At 41.1% G+C, this 26520-nt stretch overlaps 1 protein-coding gene across 1 annotated transcript in view; it reads right to left on the bottom strand.

Annotated features, from left to right (window-relative positions):
* Nucleotides 1–26520, bottom strand: part of KIZ (kizuna centrosomal protein) — a 93181-nt gene that overhangs the window by 25683 nt on the left and 40978 nt on the right. Inside the window, exons 7-11 of the mRNA XM_063129997.1 lie at nt 24865–24999; nt 19511–19675; nt 14887–15037; nt 13748–13859; nt 12516–12581 (exon numbers count right to left, since the gene is read on the bottom strand). Of these exons, the coding sequence (XP_062986067.1) occupies nt 12516–12581; nt 13748–13859; nt 14887–15037; nt 19511–19675; nt 24865–24999 (629 nt within the window). The remainder of the gene's footprint in view (nt 1–12515; nt 12582–13747; nt 13860–14886; nt 15038–19510; nt 19676–24864; nt 25000–26520) is intronic.

Raw genomic sequence — 26520 nt, 5'->3', positions numbered from 1 at the left:
TCAGTGAGCCAGAGGGGTAGACAGAAAAGTTGGGAAATGAAATGAAAGGGCAGTGCACAAGACTATTCACTCACTATTATGTCATTTCATTTGAAGTATTTTACTTTAATAAATCATATGAAAATGTTGTCAAGTTGCGAATTTGTTCAGTCATCATTGTCCAGTTGTAACCCTCCTGTATTTTCCTACTGCTTCTTCCATCTTTTTTCTTACCATAGAAAATCATTAAATAAGAAAACACTTCTGGCTGTTAGTGCTAGGTCCCCTTCATCTTAAAGCACAATTAACATTATTGCCACTCTCCAGCATTTTCCCTTGGCTGCAGTCAGTGTCTCCTTGGAGGAGAGATGAGGGACCCAGCTATAAGCCACATAGCTCAGAATGGTCCACAATGGCTAGTAGCAACTCTCCAGAGTTTCAAACAGGAGCCTTTCCCAGCCCTCCTAAGAGACACCAAAGATCTGATGAGATCTCCTGCACCAAAGCAGGTGTTCTACCACAGAGTTCTTGTTTAAAACCTGGCTGTTACGGCCCTGTGAAGTGAAGCAAGACACACACTAGCAGTGCAAGTTGGGTTAGCTTCCCTCATCACCAATTCATTTTGATGTTGCTTTTGTATTTGATAAGGATTAATTGCACCATTTTGTTGAAATACTGAATTTATGCTATGGTTTGTATCCAATGTTAGTTCTACTCAGAGTAGATCCATTGAAATGAAAGGGATTGGGCAGGGTCCACTGTGGAAAACTGGCCTATAAATAAGTGAAACTAACCAAACTCCCATATTATCTTGCCCATTCAATAAGATCTGTTGGGGAAGCTCTTCTTCATGTCCTGGTGGTTCCAAGGCAAGACTAGTTGAGATAATAATAATAATAATAATAATAATAATAATAATAATAATAATAAAAAAATAAAATTGTTACCCGCCTCTCCCTCTGGATTGAGGCGGGGTACAACACGAATAAAAACACCATAAAATACATACAACTAATTCAAACGTTTAAAAGCAGCACACCATTAAAAAAGGCATCTTAAAATTCAGCTGGGTAGGCCTGTCGGAAGAGATCAGTCTTTATGGCTTTCTTAAATTCTGGAAGACTGTTAAGTTGACGAATCTGTCCCGGCAAGCCATTCCACAAACTGGGAGCGGCAGAAGAAAAGGTCCTCTGGGTAACAGTTGTCAGCCTTGTTTTTGTTGGCTGGAGTGAATTCTTCCCAGAGGACCTGAGTGTGCGGGGCGGATTGTACGGGAGAAGGCAATCCCACAGGTAGCCTGGACCCAAACCATGATGCATGAGAGACTCTTCTCTGTGGCTGTACCTAAATTATGGGACTCCCTACAATGGAGAGACTCATTCCTCCACCCCACCGCCCTTCTTTGCCTTCCACAGCCTAGCCAATACTCACTTTGTTTTGTTCTTTACAGTCAAGCATTAAACCTGGGATTTGCAGTGATAGTATCCCTTGTTTTTAGATTGATTTTATTATTTCTCTATTACTATTTCTGTATTGCTCTTTTGGATTCTTGTTTCAAGTAGAGTATCAGAAAGCAAACAAATGGAAATAAAATAAAAAGAAGTATTTGGAAAATAATGTCAGACAGAATCTGAAAGAGGAAGAATAATTAAATCTGTAATAATCACCAAGATCAAGCTCCCCCCAGCACCATTTTTCAAAGCCTATAGATCTTCTAACTAAAGAACACCTAAATAAAGTGCTAGCCCATAGCCGTCCGCTACCACCTCCTGAAGCTTGATTTGTGAACGCCATCTGTACACCAACCGGAATATAAAACATGCCCAGAAACATTATAGCGAGCGGGGAAACTTCCTCTCCTCCCTGTGATTCCACCACCGCCACCTCAAAATCTATTTGTACTGTGGGAAGCTACACACACACATTTCACTCCAAAATGATAAAACTTGATTTTTGGACACTAGATGGTGCTGGAGTTGAAGTGGATTCAAGCTACTTGACTTACTAAAATAATACAAAGGAAATCTCTACTGTCACTCTCTTAAAATCCCCACTTGGCTAAACACGGCACCCAATTCCTGTTACTTCTCTAAAACCTTGAAGGTCTCCCTTAACGCCACAGACTTTTCTCAAATATCCTAGAAGCAGCAGCAGTTTGGGACAAATTCTTGTGCAGTAAGGCAAACTAACTAAATCTTAAAGCTCTCTACATAATAAGAAGCAGCTCCTATACTGGGCTCATTTGAACAAGCACAGACTAATATTCCTATGTACTCGTTAACCATCTCCCTGCCCTGGATTCTTAATTGGAACTTCACCAATAAGCATGTATGGAGGGGGGTCTACTCTATTGCTACTTTTTAATCACACTGATTTTAAGTACGGGGGGTGGGGGCGGGGGAGGATAGAAGTGGAATGACTATTAATGTGCTCCCATAGATGGTAGCTAAATATCTAGCTATCAGACGTTCCAAAAACTTTACATTGTAAAAAGACAACTTAAACTCCCTTATTGAATAATAATCAAATGAAAGATAACACACACTTCACTTTTTTAAAAAATATATGATATATGATTAACATTGTAATACCACCTCATTTGCTAAAATATAGGTGCACACATTTAAGGCTAAATTAAAGAGATACTTCTTCACATGCTTTCTAAAAGCCAGGAGAGGAGGCTAATCATCATTCCTGAAGGAGCGCATTTCAGAGTTTGGGAGCATCACATGAGAAAGGCCTTTCGCACATACCTGAAAAACTGGTCTCTTTGAGTAATGGTGCCCTCAAAAGGGCCTCTCCTGCAAATCTTAATACCTGGGCAGGTTCATAATGAGATAAGTGGTCCCTTATATAAACATCTCTGGATTCCAGCCTACACTGGAATATGCTATCAAAACCAAGTTATTAATATTATCAATTTCTCTTTCAGTGTGTACACTTTTCTATTGTTACACATAACTTTAGATTCCCCAATTTAAAATTCTATCATCTAGCTATGAAATGAAGATTATGAAAAATGAGATCTTTACTGTCTGGTTAACTAAAAATTACCCTTTCATCCTTTTTCAATACTGCATTAAAGATCTAATCTCAAAAAGAGAGGAATGACAATATATCAAACTTAAGCACACTATTCTTTTATCGATTCCTACCTCAGATCCCCTGAAACCCAAGTATTCCTTCAAAAGTCCAATTTCATCTGACACTTAGATTAGTTTTTGCATGTCCAGCAACTGTAATTCAGAGGCAATGTAGCCTACATTAGAATATACATGCTATTCTCTATTTTCTATCCTGTATTAGTAACATTACTAACACGAACACAAAAATACTTGACATTGTACCCGGTGTGTGGCAATTTTCTTACAAACACATTTGCAGAACCACCCTGTCCAATAAGGACTGGCAGAGACACTCATGACATAGCTGGTGCTGGTGATGTGCCTTTCAGCGCTTCCTGTCCTTCATTTCTTGGTCCTATTGCTATGGCCCCTTTTTCCATTGTCAGTGTTTTGCCTTAAAAAAAGGTTTCATATCAATTTTGTGCTCAAGTGAGTGTACAAACAGAAATAAAATAATCTGTAAGATGCAATTGCAGTGAAAAAAATGAACAAGTGATAGGATTGCTCTGGCTGCAAAGAGGAAAATCTAATTAAAGGGCCAATGTGAGTATCCAGGAGAAGCAGAAGCTGCATTAACTACACAAAATGGAAATACCTTTCCCAGCTGAAGGCTTTAATTCTATGCACACTTCCTAGAAATAAATGGGACTGTCTTCCAAGTAGCATACTTATGATGATGGTTGTTGTGGAAAATATAGTACTACATTAAGGGCCATTTGGAACCACAGTTTTAATCAACTAGAAGCAGAATTGTGGAAGATCAAAGCTCCAGTGAGGAAAGGGCCTTCATTTATTTATATTCACTTTTTGAAACTATTTTATCCTACCCTTCACCCAAAAAAGCTCTTGGAGTGACATACAAACAATAAGTAAAGCAAGACAGTCCTGCCTGCAGGCTTCCAATTTTATGTAGCCTAACAGCCTCTCAAGAAAATTTTAAAGAGAAAATGAGCTACCCTTTTTACCGCTAGGCAAGGGAAACAAATCCATACTAGTCCCCTTGAGTGTTCCCTAGACCTCTACCTTCAATTAATACATCTTGCCATTTATTTGTGTCCCAGAGTTTATTGCACAGAATTTTGTGATTTTTACCTCTCCTTCACAGGGAGTTGTTAATTTATTTGCATCTTCTTAGCCTGGAGAAGAGAAGATTGAGGGGAGACATGATAGCACTCTTCAAATACTTAAAAGGTTGTCCCACAGAGGAGGGCCAGGATCTCTTCTTGATCCTCCCAGAGTGCAGGACACGGAATAACGGGCTCAAGTTACAGAAAGCCAGATTCCAGCTAGACATCAGGAAAAACTTCCTGGCTGTTAGAGCAGTACGACAATGGAATCAGTTACTTAGGGAGGTTGTGGGCTCTCCCACACTAGAGGCCTTCAAGAGGCAGCTGGACAGGCATCTGTCGGGGATGCTTTAGGGTGGATTCCTGCATTGAGCAGGAGGTTGGACTCGATGGCCTTGTAGGCCCCTTCCAACTCTGTTATTCTATGATTCTCATTTAAGTTGTCTCTTTCTATAACTATTAAAATATCCAATGCACTATGTCAGTATGTAAATTTCCTATATTTCTGTGTAGATACTCATTTAAACAGAGCAAGCTTAAATTTATCTAAGCTGACCTGTAATTTTCAACTTAGTATCTGAGGGTGTAGAAAATGAATACACTTTCATATCCATTAAAGGGCGAAGTGTTATGGATTATATGTTAGCCTCAACACCTCTTCTACCATTTCTAGAGGATTTTTGGATCGAGGGGAGACCTGACACTGATCACCAACCATTGAAAGTAGATACTGAAAATATATTAGGAGAAAATGTGGAGCCTGCTATTGCTGTAGATTATGTCATTCAAGGTATAAAGAGTCTTAGACTGGGTTTGGGTGACACAATAGTCAAAGGTTGATGAAATAGTCCACTGTTGACTATTGTGTCAGGGGAAAACCATGCCACAGAAATAACCAACGCAAATAATCAATGGTGCGCAGAGTTGATCATCTGCACAACTGCTGATTATTGTGACATGTGGCGGGTTCCGTGGATTATTTTCCCTGCCTACAGAGTCACGAGGCAAGAGCAGCAGAAACCCCTGCCACTCTTGCCCAGCAGGGCTCTATAGCCAGCGGAAATAATCCCATCCCAGGAAGCTCTTGGGGAGCCACCGATCGTGCTGTCCCTTGTTGGGGTGCTGCGATCTGCTGCTCCCCACATGCTTCCTGGGACAGGCACGTGCCGTCCCTGGGTGGGGTGCAGCAATCGTGGTGCCCCACGTGTTCCTAGGGATGTGCACGTCCCTTTCCCCCACCCCCGCTGTGGAGGGAACGTGCTGGTGACTGGCGAAAGGAGATGCTAGGAACTCCTGCTGCTGCAGCAGGAGCTCCCAGCATCCCCCGTCCCCAGCCACCACCACTTTGGGGTAAACATAATTTGTTGCTATGCCAAGGGGGGAATAATGTCAGGAGAGGCTCTTCTGACAGGCTCTCTCTCCACCCTCGGCAGCACAACGAATGGGGAAAGAGGCAGTGGGGCGGAGCGATATCATCACCTGTAAGGAGATGGGATCGCTCCGCACCACTGCTTCCTTCACCAGTGGGGCCATAGAAACAAGGAAGGGGGCAGCTCTAGCAACTGTTGTAGAGCCACCGCCTTCCTTGTTTCTATGGCCCCGCTGGTGAAGGAGGCAGCAGCGTGGAATGAAGTGATCCCATGAAGCAATGAGATTGCTCCGCACCGCAGTGTCCTTCTTCGGCGATTGGATCTTCTCCTGACAGGTGAGGAGACCCGTCCACAGCTCCTTGCTTTGGTGGCAGCTGCAGCATGTCTTCCTCTGCAGCCACCACCATAGCAAGAACTGGCAGATGGATCTCCTCCACTTCTTACTGCAGCAGCAGCTGTGGGACAGGAGAAGGTGCGAGGAGACCCGTCCGCAGCTTCTTGCTTTGGCGGCAGCTGCAGTGCACCTTCATCCATGGACACCACCTCAGCAAGAAAGAGGCAGGGGACCGTCTATCTCCCTCCCCTTCGCCCCTACCCATGGAATGGCGGCACCCCGATAAGGCAAGGGGGAACCATTCAGTGGGGAGGGCAGATGGGTTGGGGAGGGAAGGAAAGAGAGAGAGAGAGCAACAGTCAATCCTGCCCTTATAGTGTACTCCATGGATGACTTATTAGATGTGACATGCAAATAAGTCATCCATGAAGTGGACTATAAGGGCAGGGCTGGCTATTGTGTCATCGGACCGCACCCTTAGATGGAATGCACGATGCCAGGACAAAATGTGTGTAGTGAAAAATTCAAAATGTCACTTTTAAAATAAAGGCTGCCATCTCCTTTATTGAAAAGTTTTACTATACTTTTATTACAGAATGCTTACTATGAATGGATGAAGAGATTATATTTTAAGAGCAATGAGAGCAGCCTGAATATCACCTCAGAGAATTCTTAATAGAAATGTACCTTTTCCTCTCACAGAGACATCTCTGAAAGAAAGAAAAAAGTTTGGTGAATTTTCAGTCTGGGTTTGTTTGAACAGAGGGCGAAGTCAGCTGAAGAGGGTGCCTGCTGGCTAGCGCACATGGGAGAAGGACAGACATGGCTGGTCACCTGCCAAGGGCCCACACCCCAACAGGGGCCCACTGGCAAAAGCAGCCCGGAGTTACTCCTCCTCTTCCTCACGGCAACCTGCTTGTTCACCTGCCTCTCACTCTGGCCCAGGCCATAGCGGTGGTGAGAAGGCAGTGATCACTAGAAGCCAACATGGATTTGTCAGGAACAAATCCTGTCAGACTAATTTGATCTCATTTTTTGATTGGGTAACCTCCCTTGTGGACTGTGGGAATACTGTGGATGTCATATATCTGGACTTCAGCAAAGCTTTTGACAAAGTACCACATGACATTCTGATTAACAAACTAGCTAAAAGTGGGCTAGATGGAACAACTATTAGGTGGATCCACAGTTGGCTACAGAATCGGACTCAAAGAGTACTTATCAATGGAACCTTCTCAAACTTCCTATCTCCTAGCTCCTTCCTATCTCTCCTCTCTCATCTCACACTATTGCCCCGCTCGTGCTCTTCGCTCCTCTGATGCCATGTTTCTCGCCTGCCCAAGGGCCTCTACTTCCCTTGCTCGGCTTCGTCCATTTTCGTCTGCTGCCCCTTACGCCTGGAACGCTCTTCCAGAACATTTGAGAACTACAAGTTCAACCACAGCTTTTAAAGCTCAACTAAAAACTTTTCTTTTTCCTAAAGCTTTTAAAACTTGATGTTGTGCAGACTTCTACTGTTACTTTCTACTGTTAGTTTTTCCCTACCCTGTGCCTGCTTACCCTTCCCTGTACCTGTTGGCATTCTCTTCCCCTCCTTATTGTTTTACTATGATTTTATTAGATTGTAAGCCTATGCGGCAGAGTCTTGCTATTTACTGTTTTACTCTGTACAGCACCATGTACATTGATGGTGCTATATAAATAAATAATAATAATAATAATAATAATAAACTGGGGAGAGGCAACGAGTGGGGTGCCGCAGGGCTCAGTCCTGGGCCCAGTGCTCTTCAACATTTTTATTAATGATTTGGATGAGGAGGTGTAGGGAACGCTGATCAAATTTGCAGATGACACAAAATTGGGTGGGATAGTTAATATCCTGGAAGACAGAAACAAACTTCAAAGTGATCTTGATAGGCTGGAGTGCTGGGCTGAAAACAACAGAATTAAATTTAATAGGGATAAATGCCAAGTTCTACATCTAGGAAATAGAAACCAAAGGCACAGTTACAAGACGGGGGACACTTGGCTCAGCAATACTACAAATGAGAAGGATCTTGGAATTGTTGTAGATCACAAGCTGAATATGAGCCAACAGTGCGATATGGCTGCAAGAAAGGCCAATGCTATTTTGGGCTGCATTAATAGAAGTATAGCTTCCAAATCACATGAGGTACTGGTTCCTCTCTATTCGGCCCTGGTTAGGCCTCATCTAGAGTATTGCGTCCAGTTCTGGGCTCCACAATTCAAGAAGGACGCAGACAAGCTGGAGCGTGTTCAGAAGAGGGCAACCAGGATGATCAGAGGTCTAGAAACAAAGCCCTATGAACAGAGACTGAAAGAACTGGGCATGTTTAGCCTGGAGAAGAGAAGATTGAGGGGAGACAGGATAGCACTCTTCAAATACTTAAAAAGTTGTCACACAGAGGAGGGCCAGGATCTCTTCTCGATTCTCCCAGAGTGCAGGACACGGAATAACGGGCTCAAGTTACAGGAAGCCAGATTCTGACTGGACATCAGGAAAAACTTCCTGACTGTTAGAGCAGTACGATAATGGAATCACTTACCTAGGGAGGTTGTGGGCTCTCCCACACTAGAGGTCTTCAAGAGGCCAGATGGACAACCACCTGTCAGGGATGCTTTAGGGTGGATTCCTGCATTGAGCAGGGGGTTGGACTCGATGGCCTTGTAGGCCCCTTCCAATTCTGCTATTCTATGATTCTAAGGAGGAGCAGGAGATGCCACTGCATGCTTGCTCCATGGCTCTCTGCCTGTCAAGCAAGCAACTAGCAACAATGATGAGAAAGAGGATGAGGAGCAATAGCAGTTGGTGTCCATAGCAGGGACAAGGCAGATTTATTCAGGGATGACCCATTGAGGATGACTTGACAAAGGCCCCTCAAAACCCTGGAGCCAGCACTGATAATGAAATCACCAACACACTGACTATAGAACATGCAATTCCTTGTGTATTTCTGTACTTTACATGATGAATATCTTCTGATTATAATTTTTCCTTGCTATCATCAGGTTTACAATTTGAACAAAACACATGTATATATGTTTTATTCCATCACCTTATATTATGATAATAGCTCATGGTTTTTAAACCAGATGAAGTATTAAAAGGTTGGGACTGGAGACGGACGGACATGGGACCAGAACACCCACCTTCCCTCTAATCTCTGCAACAATTCTGCAACAATTTTTTAAAGTTCTTAATTTTTTAGATAAGCGGTAAATGTATATAAATATCAACATATATATGTTTGTAAAATGTTTTTAAAAGGCAAACTGCCTGCCAGAAGCTGAAGGAAATGTGCAAGATGAATGGAAAGGCAGTATTCTTACTTGCTGGTATGTCAGTCGTGCAAACTCACACAGGTAACTATGGTCACAGTGTGTCCTTTTAAAAGGTTATATCCATATTCACCCTATGAAAACTTTTTGAATCTCATTTACAGTTTCTACTGAATTAATATGCTGAATTAAAAATGAAAGTGGCCATAGGGAAGGGAAATATCCTTTACCTCCTGGAATCAAATGCATAGGCACCGAGCCTGATGCAGGCAAGGATGTTAGGAGATCAATGGGCCTGTTTATTTTTGTTCCCGAATAGCAGCCTTCCTACCACGCACACAGGATGATAAGCTGCTTTTTCTAAAAGAACAAAGAGTCTTTTGGCACCTTAAAGACTTGTGACACCTTGAATTTATTCTTGCATTGGCTTTCATGGACTATAGTCTGTCACAGTGTCGGGGAAGCCTGTTCAAAAATGCTTGAAACAAAACATTTTGTTTCTAGCAGTTTCCAGCAGGTTTCACTGTTCTTGTCAATTTTATCCTGTCTTGTCTTATAATAGTTGTCATTTGCTCCTGCTCACTTGCAGAGAAGAAAAATCAACAATAACACTGAAGCCTGCTGGAAAATAATTGAAACAAAAGGTCTTTGTAAAATATTTGTAACATTTTGTTTCCCCCAGCAGTGTTCCTTGTCAACGCTCTTGTCAATTTCATCCTGTCTTCTCTTAGAGCAGCAGTTATTCGCTCCTCTGCACTTGGGTAGGCATGACATTGCTTTTAAAAATGGCAAACATGTTAGGGACACTCTCTTGTATCCTTTCTTCATGATTCCTAGAAGGAAAAAAAATCGTCCTGGTACTGAGAAGGGGCGAGGCTGGGAGACCAGCTGGAGTAACTGCTCTGGGAAGGCGCTGCAAAAAAGTGTGTGGACAGAGCCAATATCTTCCATTTCTGGACTTGTTGGAAACTCAGGGAAGTGTTGAAAAGGTGGAGGACATGGGAAAGTGTCAGTTCCACACTTAAAAGCCAGAGGATGGCATTGCCAAGGAGAAGATATTGTCATCGTCCCCTTTATGGTGCACTTACTCCATTCATCTTCCCCTCCCCAATTCTTAGTGCTTTTGAATTGCACAAATGGATTCCCCCTTTCTCTTACTACTATATCTCCCCAATCCTCTGCAACTCTGCGCAAATTAGCCTATATGCAGGTTCATCTTGTCAATTTCTTTTTATGTTGCCTACTCCAATTTGGGGCTCTCTTGGATAGCTGAAACATTCAAGGAAATTGACCAGGCAGGAGTACACAGCCGAATCTGCACTCTTTGACACTTGTAAAAGGGGGTGCAAGAAATTATTTACAACAGGTTGTATTGTGTCTATACACTGGCTAATTTCTGCAGACATTGTTATAATCCCCTGAAGAAGGCCTAACAGAAAACGAGAGGCCAAAACGCATTGGGCTTTTTTTTACAATAAATTTGTCTACAGCATCCTGAGTTGTTTCTCCCTTTTTCTTGCACTTGTGAAAGCACGGCAAATAATAATAATAATTTTAAAAAATGACCCAAATTGTGCAATTCTGAGGCACTGAAAAAAAAACATGGCAAAGCAAAAGGGGTAGGGATTAGAGCAGGTAAGGGGCCAGGATGAGAAGACAAAATGGCTTCTCACACAAAGGACATTGGGATATGTGCCTGAATTAGGATACTCTCAAAGCAATTGCAAAAACCTTGTTGTGGCAATGAACAGAGACATCAAGATTGGAAGTTCTGAAAATGCTGTACAGAAAGTAAACAGAAAAACTAACTTTTCTCCTGAAAAAAAACCCAAAGTAAAGAAGTATAAAACTCAGGGCAAGGTACAGAGTACTCTTGCTCTTTGCAGTATGCTCTGGTACATATCATATGGGGAAAAAAGGATTATATGGGGGGAGGGTCTACATCTATTTACCATAATAATGTATTTCCTCACCAAGATACACATTTAAGATTCTGTATGGCTCTCTTCTAAAATAATGCAATATATTAGTGAGAACATTTAAATATGTTGCAACTCTCTCAAGATTTACACAAGGAATCAGGTTTTGAAAGAGAAACAATGCCTAAACCTTGCAATTGATGTTGACCTCTGAGGACTATACACCTTTATGTTGTTGCTTTTTTTTACTCTTGGTGAGAAAATATTGAAAGCCAATGATAAAACTATATGAACAACTTTCACATCACCTGGTAGAGCCTAATTCAAATGTTTGCAGCCTCCTCCCGCATTTCATCTTAAGACTTTGACTGTGCAGACTTCAAGACTTTAACATCAAGTCAGCCTTTAGTTTTTCTCCTCTACCCCACATGTCCCCACAACACCTAGTTTTTGTAATCTTGCCTGGGGAAGAGATCTCTCAAGATCACAACAGCTTGCATGTTTTTGTGACCTTGAGGTGGCCTAATAATGATATTGCCCTAAAATGGATTGTGGAGTTTTTTCTTATAAGCAACAGGGCTATCCGTGCATTTTGTTTCACAAAAGAGTAAACCCATGCACACATACAGATATATATCAATTTAAGCACTTTTCACATAAAAAAGCCAAAATAGCTATTTAAAGAATAATCCTCAACACTTCTTTGCTAATTGTTTGCACACAGATATTCCAGTATTTATATATGCAATTAAGGTTTTTCTTCTGTATAAAAGAAAGTCTCTACTACATTTAGTTACTACAAATGGGCATCTGTCAAGGATGCTAATGTGTACAATATCCTCAAACCAAACTGCCACGCTATCTTTGATATTCTTTCTAAACAAACATAATATAGCTTCCAGAAAGAAAGATCTTAACAGGTCTTGATGAAACCTTATTGCAAAATATTTTTAAATTATCAGAGAGCCTTTGTAACTGAGGCACAAACCCAGCTTCTTGTCTGCTATATTTTTCTCCTGCTCTTATTCTAATGATACACATTCAATTACTACAGAAAAGAAAAGAGTCAAATCAGAAACATCTGTAGTTTGCCATATAATTACTGATTCTTCCCCATGGAGACTGACCTTTGTAACACCGATACCAAGACCTGAAAGGCTAAAATGACAGAGGATATTCACAAGGTTTAAAATGTATAACATGATTACAAGGAATTAAAATAGGCACTGTTATTTTCCTTCTTGGTTTATGTTAACATAAGCGTGGACTTTATGATCTTGCGTTTAATCTCTGTGCTCAGTATGTAGTAGCTGAATTTACTCACTATTAGGGGGATTCACAAGCTGCTGAAATGCAATGTTTTGATTATATAATAAAGTCAAACCCTGCATTTGAGGCTATTATACAGCCATTACTTTTACCTGTAATAGGAATCTTTTCCACCAGGCTTTCTTCCTTGCTCTCATCTTCACACCAGCTTGTGACTTCTATATGTGAATACACACAATAATGAAGCACATTTCAAAGTCACAGTGATCAGACCAGTTTGTTTTCTTTTTAAGCCCCATTCCCTTTAATTTTTCATTTTTGTTATCTCTTGTTTATTGATCTAAACTGTCCATTACAGTTCTTTACAAAAGGACCCTACTGTGAACTTTAGTCAAATATGCTGCTACTATCTCTGCAGCTGCGAAAGAAAACAGTAAACTGGCCAAATACCTTGAATAGTTTGGGTCTGGAGACTTTTTCATTTTTAAAAAACAGTGATAACTTCACCAGCAATAACCACACCATTATTGCATTAATCCAAAAGCAATATTTAATATGCATAAAAACAACTAAACCCAAAAATTAGTTCAAAATATCATATCTCTCTTTTGATAAGAATCTAGAAAATCAATCTAAACACGTTTGGTTTGCCATGTAAAGGAGTATGTATCCTAATTGCTTGCCTTTTTTGGCCTTTGATGCAAAGACACACTGAGAAAGTCTGATCTCCCGCTCCTAAATCAAATTACTTCCTCTAGCAAAATAAATTCATCTAACAAAACTATTTTCCCCCCAAAATAAATTTTGAAAATCAACATATGCTTTTCTCAGTATGGAGCTTCTTACTTCTAAGAAACAGGAAAATATCTATGCTTTCTCTGCACTAACAAGGTACAAACAAGTCCCTAACGTATACATTCTTCAGCGCTTCTGCAGAGTAGTATATTTTACAATATACAAACATTTTCTTTCCATAATATATTTTAATGGGATAACTCATCATTCCATTTCTTATTTACATCTGAATGAGAATTGTTCAAAAACACTGAAATAATTAATTGCTACGGTTAAGCCGCAGAGAAGAGCATCTTATTCTAATATAACTTCAAATACAAATATATTTTCATTCCACAGGGTTGGAGCTCCACTACATCATACATGGGCTCCACTGCTTATGCGGAGCTTTGAAGAAACAGAAACTGCCCCATTCATTTCAAAAGCACAAAGTGCTCTACACGTAAAATTCTACATTTATATAATTGATATGAACAGAGCAGCAACACTTCCAGAGATACTGAATATTGCAAGAGACTAAGAATGAGTCTTTTAAGAATAGTACTTTGTTCTCTTTCACCATTGCTGCCAAACCATTGTGCATATTTACCTTGCTTTTTTTTGCTATTGTTTGACTGCGATTTATAAGAGGTTTTATCGCTACAAGCAAATAGCCTGTCTTCATATTCTTCTGAAAGGCTCTCTTTCAATAATGGTGTAGCCTATAGAAATAAACCAGTATTATAATAAAAACAAGTACATACCTTTTCCTTTTTTTGGTCTTCTTATTAGACAAGAAAAGCTTTAACTGCTATGCTGCCAGAATATTTAATAGTATTATAATAGTAAATATAAAGTAAGTTACATTGATAAACTGCTTTTAAAAAATCAGCTTCAGCTACCTTGGCTTTTGCCTATATACATTTTTAAACCTACTAACCAGTTTGTGTATCTCATATACATTTTATTGTTTTGCTGTTTCATGGGCATTCTGGAAAAACAAAATACCACTGTCATCAAGCTTCCTCTTGAAGGTATCTTTCAGAAAGCACATAAGATCCTCAACTCCCTTCCCCTCTTCAATGACCTCATATTTTCTGCTAAATGAGGTCAATGAGAAAAAGTGTTTTTTCCCCTCACTTTTCTTTTGCTGTATTGTGTACAGTTATTTATCTGTTCCTGATCTCCCGTTAGATTATGTTTTTGTCAACAATATATTATTTTAAGGTGTTTTATTATTTGTACCCCACCTTGGGATTATTTTATAATGAAAAGCAGGCAAGAAATTTCTTAAACGAAAATAAATAAATAAATCCTAGTCCCTAGACCAGAATGTGTTGCATGGAGTAGCTTCTGAGAAAATACATAAGTTGACCATCACCAATATAAGAGATGCATATTACTACAGCTGTAACCCTGTTAAACGCAATGAGACTTACTCCTGAGTAAACCTGAATAAGATCTTCCTTTAAGACAGACAAAAGCCTAGATTTACTCATCTCTGATCAGCATGGCAACCTCAGGAATATGATATATATTCTGCCTTTGTGTTGAATACATTCATAGTCCAAGAAACTATTGTCTGCTAAATGCCTAAGCCACCTTTGTTTTTCAGCAAACCTATAATAGAAGCAATATTTGCAACCACAAAAAACGTGTAAGACATTTTTTAATTCCAAGACCTGTCTCCAGATGTCACAGGCAACAATGAAACAAATTATATCAGCAGCCAATGAAACAAGTACTGACCAGGCCACCTCGTTCAGGACTCTCCAAAATCAGTAAGGTACTAAACATGTCTTTCACTTCTTGTTCAAGTAAAACATGGTGCCTTTGCAAGAATAAGACATGCTTGCTTAAACGTTCCCATGTCATTGTGAAATAAGATGTCAGTTCAGGCCTAAGGAAAGATAAATGTAAATTTGGTAAACCAAACAGCACACATCAAAAAAGATATATAACTATCCATTGTTATTCAACTTTTGTAACATAAGTTTTCCTTTTTTTTAAAAAAAAAAAGTCATTAACCTCTTACTGAAATTCATATTTGCTCAAATAGCACCCAGAAATAAATTGGAATAACATGAATTTCAACTTAGCCCAAGCAACTTTTAACATCTGCATAATTAGTATCTAAATAATAGTGTTAGAGCCAGTATAGCATAGAAGATAAAATGCTGCTCTAGGACCAGGAAGATTGGAATCCAAATCTCCACTCATCCATGCGACTGACAAGCTAAGTAACCTTACACTATTCCTACAAGGATAAAATGGGTTAATTTCTGTGTATGCACTTCTGAGCTCCTTGGAGAAGGGGCAGGATACAACAACATGTCTTTGACAAGGCTGTCTTTGAAGATGATTCGGAAACTTTAGGTGGTGCAAAATTTGATCCCCCAGATTCCAATGAGGTTCAGAAAATAGGAATATGCAATACCATTGGCTACCAGTATGTTACTGGGCTCAATTTAGAGTTGATGCTAACTTTTAAAGCTCTAAGGCCCTGCTCATGTGCCTGCTGATAAAACCAGTTAGGTTGGCAAGCACAAGAGACAGGGCCTTAGTGGCACCTCTCTTCTAGTTGATGTACACTCCGCCCCTTTAATACAGGCTTTTATGAAGGCCGTGAAAATTTATCTATTCGCTGCAGTCTTCCTTTAAGAAATTAATAGCTTGTGGGATTCACAAAGGTTTTCCTCTTAATGACGTGCACCTATTTGATATGCCTAATTATATCTTGTAAAATTCCTCTTTGTACATCACTATGTGAGGGGTATAGCCCTAAAAATGGCTTCAGCTTGTACTTCTCATTTGCCCCAGGGGGGAGGGGTCATGGACCCTGTTTTGGGAGAAGACTGAGACTTGGGTTCTTCTGTCTTTTCTTTGTCATCCTCATTAAGTAGTTGAACTGCCATTTCTTTCCTCTGTCTTTTACTATGCACATACCTGAAGAGAGTTTTATTGTTATTGCTTTTAGCATCCCTCACTAACCACAGCTCATTCTCAGCTTTATCCTTCCTTACACCATTCCTACACTTCTGTACTACCTGTCTGTACTCTTCTTTTGTAGCCTGGCTTCCTTCCACTTCCTACATGCATCCTTTTTTTTTGTTTTGTTTTCAGATCATCTCTAAGCTTTTTCTGGAGCCCCATTGGCTTCTTTTTTTCTTCTGGAATTATCTGTAACTGTGCCTTTAAAATTTCCTTTTTATAAACTCCCACCCAACTTGAACTCCTTTTCTCATCAGGGTCACTTGCCATGGGACCTCACTTATCATTATTTTGAGTTTATTAAAATCGGCTTTCCTAAAATCCAGAGTACACATATGGCTACATGCTGCTTTTGCTTCCTTTAAAATCAAGAACTCAAGTATGACATGGTCACTCTTCCCCAGGGTTCCCATAACTGCCACTTTATCCACTAAGTCATCTTAATTGGTCAGAAGCAAATCAAGGATAGCCAATCCTCTAGTTCCTTCCTCTACTTTTTGTAGGAGAAAGTTATCAGCCACATATGTCAGGAATTACTTGGAGGGTCCACGTTTGGCAGAATTTGTCTCCAACAGATATCGGGGTAATTGAAGTCCCCCATTCCTACTACATCGAAACATTGGCAATTTGCTTTTCAAAAGTTTCACCCTCATCTTCACCTTGATTGGGTGGTCGGTAGTAGACTCCAACTATCATGTTCCTTTTATTCCTTGCCCCATTTATTTTAATCCAGATGCTCTCGATGGGACTACCAGGCTCATCCTCCTGTATTTCTGTGCAGGGATAAATATTTCTAACATTCATTGCGGCTCTACTTCCCTTTCTATTTCTTCTGTTCTTTTTGAACAAATCATACCCTTCAATTTTTGTATTCCAGTCATGGGAGTCATCCCACCAAGTTTCAGCTATACCTATCAAGTCGTATTTGCCTTCATGTATTAAGAGTTCAAGTTCGTTCTGTTTGTTTCCCATGCTCTGGGCATTAGTATATAGACATCAAAGACCATGTTCCTACATTACTGTGAAGAATTGGGTGCTATTAGAGCTGTTCTCTCTGTTATGGTGCATAAGTCTTCGTTCATTGTTGCCTCCAAGTTTGTCTCCCCCCCCTGTAGGATTCCGTTTAAAGCCCTCCTGATGAAGTTCTTCATGCTGTGGCCAAACACATGCTTCCCAGTCCTTGTGAGGTGCAAGCCGTCCCTTGCCAGCAGTCCATCTTCCAAAAAGCGAAGCCCGCAGACCCAGAATCCAAATCTCTCATATCGGCACCACCTTTGTAGCCAGTCATTCACCCAGAGCATTTTTCTTTCCCTTTCTAGTCCTCTCCTAAGTACTATAAGGATGGATGAGAAAACTATCTGGGCCCCAAAATTCTTGAGTTTCCTTCCCAAAGCTTCAAAGTCTAACATGATTTCTTCGTAACTCCCACATGGATGAGAAGAAAGGGATACATATTAGTGGGCTTTAGGAGCATTAACAACCCTTCAGCCACATCTCTAATCCATCCTCCAGGGAGACAGCATACCTGGCAAGTTCATAGATCTTTGCAACACACTTGGGTTTCAATCCTATGCAGCAGGGAGTCTCCCACAATGACTAGTTTTCTCTTGTTGTTGTTGTAGGCCTTGGTATCATTGTCTCTGCTCAACTGGCCTTCTGCCCCTTGCTCACTGTTGTTCAGGGTCCCCTGTAATTCTTCCTCTGCAGGCTGTCCTCCAGTCTCATCCTCCAGTACCTGAAAGCGGTTCTATAGCTCTACTGGTTCCACTGGTGCGGCGTGTCTTCTATTCTTCTGCTCCTGTCACCCTTTTCCAGGAAATTTCTTCTACTTGGGTTTTCCTTACCTCAGCTTTCTCCGCTTCTGTTTCAGCTTGCTGTTGCACTTCCACTGCCTGTGCTCCTCTTTGTTGTTGCAATTCCACCATTCTGTCTAAGAACTCTTTGTCTTCTCTTATTCCTTGGAGGGTGGACACTCACTGCTCAAGTATTCTCAATTTTTCTTCCAACAGTGCAACCAGGTTGCACTTGATGCACATGTATGCCATGTTGATCTCAGGCAAGAAAACAAGTATTACAGACACCCTGCAGGGCATCCCCACTGGAGAATTCTTTCCCTCCATAATAATCTCTATTCCCTTGTTGTTTCTGCCATTGAGATTGTATTGGAATAGCCTGCACTTTGTCCTATCCTCCCTGAAAGTTAACAACAGAGTCCCCTAGTACATGAGTGTGTATCACAAGAAAACATTCTTTTGTTTGTTAGGGACCTCCCTTGCTGAACTTCACTGACAAATTCCTGTTTGCTCTCTATCTGGGAGCTTGCTTCCTTGTGTATCTTCCAGACCAGCTGGGGCAGCTTCCTGTGCTCATATCAGCTAGGAGTCAGGAAACAGAATGAAACTCCCCACCCACACAGATGCTGAGAGCAGTCAGGCCACATCCCTTCAGTCCCAGCACCTGAAGAGCCCGGTGCAATCATGCTTCTGAATCACAGCTGGAGCTATGCACAGAGCAGCTTCCCTGCTACATATGCCCCTCCCTCCCCACCGCATGTGTGGATGGTTAGGGCTGGAGCCAGTGGGGATGTGTTGGTGCGTCCCCAGCCCACTCCACCATATGATTCACAAGAAGAAAAATGCCCAAATAGAACTTAAACAGCACAGTATTTTAAACCTTAAAATGAACTAATGCCTCTGCAACCTGAAGGAACTACGGAAATAGTGGCTGTTGTTTTTTTAAGATAAAACATCAAAAATAAAAAGCACTGCAAACAAGAATCCAAAAGAGCAAGCAACTTAAGAAAAGCCCTGCTCTCCTGGGCAGTACTGGTCTGGGGATTCAGAGGATCGTATCTAGCAGAACGGATTTCCCCTCCTACCTGCACCCACCCACATGCTTCGTAAATCTACTCGAGGGCTAGGGGACCCCTTGCAGCAGATATGAGTGAATACCGGGGGGTGGGGGAGGAAAGGGGGAAATGCTGCTGTGTGAGCAGAAGTCTGTTTGTGCAACATTAGATTTAACCCAGAGTTATCCTCTCCCTTTGGGCTGATTGGTGCAAAGGAGAGCTTTGTTCCCTGAACCCCCTACAGCCATGGTGTATGCTTTTCATAAAGGAACATAACATGTTTGTTCAAGGCTGCAATCCTATACACACTTAATTAGGAGAAATCCCTGTTGAACACAATGGGACAAATGTCAGAGTAGGCATGTATAAAATTGTGCTGTAAAAGATTCTTTAAATGATATTTTGAATAGTTAATCGTGCACCTGATATTTCAAACGCATACAGTTCCCCCTCTTGAAATTCCTTGATTTCAATATTAGTCGTATACATGACCTATAAGAATGTTAATTGTGCAAGTCTTAACAATGGTTATACCTGACTTGTTTTTCATCCAGCATCTCACTTCTATCATTAAACGTTTTCTCTGGTAAAAGGCATCCATTCATTGTATTTTGCAATAATTTCTGAAGCTGATGAAGGACGAGTGCTTCACATACCTCAAGGTCTTCTCGCTCTACGATGCCAGTTTCATTACAGAGGCTGTAAAACAAAAACAGGTTCTTAATGCAATGTTTACTTAAGACCATTATAAGCAGTTATAATAATAATTCTCCCAGGATATGGATTGAATATAAATTTTAATGAACAGAGTTCGAAGAAATCAAATATCTGCACCTGACTCTTCAGTTGTGCTACTCTTAGGTTCAAGAAAGTTTATTTCCCCGATCCCCAACACACCTGAAAGCTGTTTCCCCTTCTGAGACCATCACAATTACAGTCATGATATTTATTTGGGTAGAGTTGCACCCCGATGAAAATGTCTTTGGGGAAGAATATGATGGGACAATTGGAAATAACTATTTCAAGGTCAACAACATGTTTCTCACTTCTGCTTCAAGGTTTGAGTTCACAGAGGGTCTTGAACTGGTGACCGAAGGGAAATTAAGACATGAGCCTGCCACATCCAAGTCCACTGTATTTTTTTCCAAGAATAAGTTATACATACAATTATTCCATTGATTTCTGCCTGGAATGGGACAAACACTGCTTGCAGAGGCCTGGGCTGGAGTCTAAGCAATGGGACCACCTGACAGGTATAACCACTGTGGCACTGAGCTAAACCTTGATCAAGAATGCTTAAGTTCTACTGCCAAATATAGAAGTCTTTGCATTTCAACACATTCATGAGGAACGTATGACTCAGAAGCAACCAAACTATTTGTGCCACATTGTGAAAGAAAGGGATCCTACCAGTAGACTGCTGCAGTATGATTGATTAATTTATTGTTATGGAAAAGTAGTTACAAAATCAGGCACAAACTATGGCAAGTGGAGAGTTGAGCCTATAGGAATTAGCTTTTCCATATCTAAACTGGGCTGGCATTACATGCATTTTCATTAACTTATAGTTTGCGACTTGGGCACAGGTCTTGTTGGATTGACACGGCCCACCCAAGGTATTTTGCTACGTGAGGCACAGTGTATCGACATAAAGAAAAGGCATTCTGGAACAAAGAGGAAGGGGTGTTTTCCACCTGCCACTTCCATGTTGTAAACCTTCCCCAAATGGCAATACTCCCACCCCACCAGTATTTTAAAGTACGTTTCTTTACATATTAAATCTATCGAGAAGAAAAGCCACCAACGAGGTGTTTGGTGGTTCAGAACACGAAAAGACCAAAGCTGTCCCTCCCCCATGCTCTTGATTTCACCACCCGCTGGGGGTGGTGAGGGGGGAAGAGACATTTTGACACTTCCCTAACCCCCACCAAATGGGGATACATTGTACCCTTGAACATGTGCAAAATTGTCATTAAATGGAACTTATTTCAGGTCAGAAATAATCCATATTACTTTGTCACCTGCCTCCTTGTCCCATAAAAACAAAGATAAAGATCACCAAAACCCAAAGAACTAAGGTAGGTCTAGAAATGAACAACTGCTATAAAGACATGGTATATTCTACAGATTTATGCATGCGTTCTATTCCCCTTCCACCTTTTTGGCGGCGGGGGGGGGGGGAGAGATACATTTCCCCCAGTGAGAATTTTTTTTAAATGGATTTCCCCAATTAAAAACACAATAAATGATTAAATTTCTGTTTCACTTAAAATAACATAATTACAATTAAGTCTTATCATAAACAAGCATTAAACTACACTTGCAGTCTCATAAAAACGAATTAATGGGTCTGTCATACTCATATGCATTGGGAGGAAATTCAGTCAAATATGAACATTCATTTTAGTTTTTCACCTCATGAAAATGGCTGTCTGGCTTAACTACCAGCACTTGCTTCTTTAAAGTTCTCGGCTTTTGGCTTCTCTGTCTAAAGTTACATCTGCAGAGATATAGGCTGGGCAGGACTGCTGTTGTTCCATGCTTCGTGGTGGAACGGGGCCAAGCAAGGTTGAGGAATTTGTTAAAATTGCAATATTTACACAGTAGATAAAAATGGGTGATTTAAGCCAAGCCAAAACACAAAAAAACTTGGGTTAACATGGATTAAAGAACTGTTGTTGTTTAAAATGGATACAGTTTTATACTGTTGTTTTTATATATTTTTAATGGTTTTAAATTTTGTATACTTTTTTTAATGTCCACTGTTTTTAACTTTTGTAAACCGCCCAGAGAACTTCAGCTATGGGGAGCTATATAAATTTAATAAATAAATAAATAAATAAATAAATAAATAAAATAATCTTAACATAAGCATGTTAGTCATACAGATAATCTCGAAATGGAATCAACACCTCTACCAGATACAATGAGATACAGAATCTTTTCTATCCAAATGAAGAACCAATCTGATCATATCCACTCTCCACCCAAATACAGGCATGTCACAAAGGAAAGCATACACAATATATGCAAAGACACAAAGAAATACAAACTGTGCTTGTAAAAATAAAACAACTGAATAGTTGTAAATTAATATGGCTTAGCAGTCAGATCTACACCAGGAATTACATGAAAAAATGCCTTTTTTCCTTGCCTTGATTTAAATCACAGAACCACAGAGTTGGAAGGGTCTCCATATCTACTCCAGTGCTCTGCTCAATGTAGGCTCTGCACTTCAGGGCACCATTACATCAGTGTTCTTCACTATTTTTCATGCAGGGAACACTTTGGCTCCAGTCACCACAAGGGGACCTTTTCTGGGCCAAGGGCCCTCTCTCCTCTCCTAGGAAAATTCCAACATTCCCAGTTGGTCCTTGGATCAAGATGGATATGTTTCTCATCACTGAGAGTGCTCTACTCAGTGCTGCAAAAAAAAAAAAATCCTAGTACAGTTCCCCTCTCTCTCTCTCTCTCTCACCTGAACATTTAATTTTCTTTCCACCTCTGTGCCTGCACAGTGCACCATTGCAGCTAGTCGATCATATTGCTCTTTGCCTCTCCACGAACAGCTAATTGGCAGATTGCTCTTGCATTTTCCTCTCCTGCCGCTCAGCCACCTTATAGATGAATGGCAGGACTCATGGCTCCTCATCCCCAAAGCCTTCTTTGGTAGCCCAGATCACAGTAGTTGGCCCACCATTAAAGCAAACAACGAGGCAAAGCTTGAGAGCCCCTGCTGGCAGTGAGCAGCTACTGCAAAAAGAAAGAGAAAGGAGGAGACACTGCTGTCCCTCGACCTTGCAGTGAAGGTCACTGAGCTACAGCATCCCTGATAAGATAGCCATCTAGCTTCTGCTTCAGTAACTCAAGTGAAGGAGAACCGACCACCTCCTGAGGCAATCTGTTCTACTGTTGAACAGCTTTCACTATTAGGAAATTTATCCTAATAATTAAACTGCTTCCCTGCAATTTGGACCCATTGGTTCTAGTCCTGCCCTCTGGAACAACAAGTCCCCTCCATCTCCTGCATAACAGCCTTTCAGATATTTGAAGACTGCTATTATGTCTCGTCAAAATCTTCCTCCTCCAGGCTAAACATACCCATTTCTTTCAGCCATTCCTCTACACCTTCATCCAAGTTATTTATAAAAAAAAGTTGAATAGCACAGGGTCTAGAACAGATCGCTGTGGCACTCCACTCAAGACCTCACACCAGGAGGATGCTGAGTCATTAACTAACACTTGTTGAGTATGGTTGCTCAACCAGCTGTGGATCCACCTAACTACAGGATTGTCCAACTCTAATTTTACCATCTAGTCAACAAGGATATCATGGGAAACTTTATCAACTGCTTTTCTGAAATCAAGATATACCTGCATTCCCATGATTTACTAAATTAAGAATATATATATATATATATATATATATATATATATATATATAGGAGGTAAGGTTGGTCTGGCATAACCTCTTCCTAACAAACCCATGCTGACTTCTAGTAAACAGTGCAATATTTTCTAGATGCTTACAGACTGACCACTTTGTGAGAACTTTGCCCAGTATTGACATCAGGCTGACTGGTCTGTAGCTTCCTGAATCTACCTTTCCCCCCTTTTTAAAGACTGTCAACATTTGACATGTGTCCAGTCTTCAAGCACCTCATGTGTTCTCCAGGATTTCTGAAAGATTACAGACAGCAAATAATGTCCACAAGCTCCTTCAGCACCTGAAAATGTATTTCATCTGGCGCTTGAGACCTGAAGACATTTAAAGTAGCCGTGTGCTCTCTAACAATGTCTTACTTATTCTGTGCTGCAAATCCCTCTGTATATCATTTGTTCTACTTGTCCCACATTGAATAACATTCTGCTTGTGGGAGAAGACCAAGGCAAATAGAAGTTGAGTAGATCCATATTCTCTCTGTCTCTTGTTAACAATTCATCATCTTCCCTAAACAGTGGACTTACCTTTCCCTTGATCTTCTTGCTCTCAGTCCTAACATTGCCAAAGAAGTCTTTTTTGTTGTTTTTAGCATCCATTGCCAGCCTCAGCTAATTTTGGGTCTTCACCTTTCTGAGACCGTCCTTAAAGGTTTGGGCAACTCCATTGTAGTCTTTCTTAGTAATATGTTCCTCCTTCCTTTCCCTATACATGACCCTTCTGAGTCTCAGCTCATCAGACAGGCTTCTTTAAATGTCTTTTTTCCCACCCTGATTTTCCCTTGAAGAATTACTTGTGCAGCCTGGTCCTAGCCATGTTTGCGAGTCTTAGGAGGAATGTCTCTGACACTGGCCAGTTTGGTGCCCAAGTCGCCCACCTCACTTTGCTCAGTGGCAAAGTCGTGTGAATGGAGGGCAGGGAAACTCACACTGAAAGTGAAGGGAATGCATAGATAACAAGACAAGGTCTTACTCCAGCAGACTTTATAGGGGTCAGAGAGTACCACCTATTCTGCTATGAACTATTCAAGAAGCTTCCTTGCTGGTGTAGCAGGCCTCCATGCAATTTCCTCCTCAGGCCAGAAGCTACATAAATCAGGAAATAAATATGTCCCAAATACAGTTGATGGCTAAGAAAAACATTTAAGGGAACAGTGTTTTCAAAATGTAGCTTCAACTTCTACTAACATCAAAGGATGATATTTTTTGCTATTGACTGAGCCAGCCATAGGAAAGGAACAAGGACCCCTGTACTGGCTAGTAGAAACAGGGAGAATGGGGGAAAGAGTTGGGTATGTCCCATGTGCAGGAACAGCCCTGCCAGCTCCTTCATCAGGCCCAGAAGCATTAACACATTTTTTTTTAGTAAGACAATCACTAAAGCCAGTACACTAAATAGACAACATATTAACTCATTCTCCCAGTTAGTTGAAAATAAACCATTAAACCTTGTAAGGGTCTCCAGTTCTGCTGCATTCACAGCTTTTCTCTGGTATAATGCCAGGCATTCAGGAGCTGCTCTAGCTACCCCTTCTTCTATGAATGTCAGGAGATGAGAGAATCCTTCAAATGATAAACATTTTCTGCAGAAACAAGAACAAATGCAACTTATAACCTATTAAAAATATTCATATCAAAAAATAAAGTGGGCACACAAACAGCCCCCTTCCAACTCTGCTATTCTATGATTCTATGATGGTGTCACATTTGCTTATTCAAATGTGTGCCCTATTCCCGTATAAAAGAGGGGGTAAGATCTAGTTCTTAATTAGCTGAATCCCCCCCCCCCATTCCCAGTGCTGGATCACTCCCCTTCGGTGTAAAACAGGGGTTGCCAACTGGTGGCCCCTCTGCAATCCCCTCCAAATTCAGGAGCATCTCAACAAAACTGGGAGGGTAGGTGGAATTGGAAATGAAATGGCAAACAATCGAATTTTGAATATTTTGGCACTCTATACCAGCTTCAGATGTCATTTTGATTTCCCCCCATGTTTTTGGCACTAGTGTGGGGAGGAATGCAAGCCATGGGAGGGGTCAAAAATGCCCCCTGGACCTCCTGAAGTTGCCACCCTTTGAGTATGAAGTAGACTCAACCTCCTCTCCTTTTATACATGAGTAGGGTACACCTGTAAACAAACATGTGACTGCCTCTGTCTCATCAAGTACATTCCATAAAAAATAGATTTTAGAAACCCCCATGAAAGCAATGTGAATATGTTTTTAACAACAACACAGCGTGTGTCCATAGTACTAAGAGCACTGTATAAAAATTCAGGTTGCTTACCTGTAACTGTAGTTCTTCGAGTGGTCATCTGTGCATTCACACTTAATGAGGCTCTGCGCCTGCGCGGAGCCTCGATTGGACTTTTAATAGCTGAGAACTTTTGGGCGGGAACTCCTCCCCCACCATCAGGGCGTATATATGTGGTGTTCCCGCCCACTCCCTCAGTTCCTCGAGACCGACGACGATCTCTGGATTCGGGAGAAACCAACATCGGTATGGAGTGTATAGACACCGAAGTGGGGATGGTGGGAGGGTAGTGTGAATGCACAGATGACCACTCGAAGAACTACAGTTACAGGTAAGCAACCTGAATTTCTTCTTCGTGGTCTCTGTGCATCACACTTAATGGGGCGATTAGCAAGCTGACTTACCGGCGGAGGGTCGGTGTCTCACAGTAGAATTGATGAGAGCACAGCTTTTCCAAAGCGAGCCGTAGATCTTGCTTGTACATCCATCTTATAGTGTCTGATGAATGTGGAATGCGAAGACCAAGTAGCTGCTTTACAGAGGTCACTAAGGGGAATTCCTCTGGCAAAGGCGGTAGAGGTTGCTATACCGCGTGTAGAATGTGCCTTCACTGTAGGTGGAAGGTCCCTCTTTGCAATTTTGTATGCTAATTGGATTGTTTGTCGAATCCAGGCAGCAAGACGTTGTTTAGAGACAGGTGTGCCCTTCTTAGGTTCGCCATAGCAGATGAACAGTTTTTGCGAGGATCTGAAAGGCTGGGTTCTAGCCTTGTAGAACGCCAAGGCTCTGCGAACGTCTAATGAATGTAATTGTTTTTCTAGGTCAGAAGACGGATTCGGGAAGAAGATTGGAA

Source organism: Elgaria multicarinata, chromosome 7 (genome assembly GCF_023053635.1).
Source record: "Elgaria multicarinata webbii isolate HBS135686 ecotype San Diego chromosome 7, rElgMul1.1.pri, whole genome shotgun sequence".
In the NCBI taxonomy this organism is placed as follows: Eukaryota; Metazoa; Chordata; class Lepidosauria; order Squamata; family Anguidae; genus Elgaria; species Elgaria multicarinata.
This window is presented reverse-complemented; position numbering and strand designations above follow the sequence as displayed.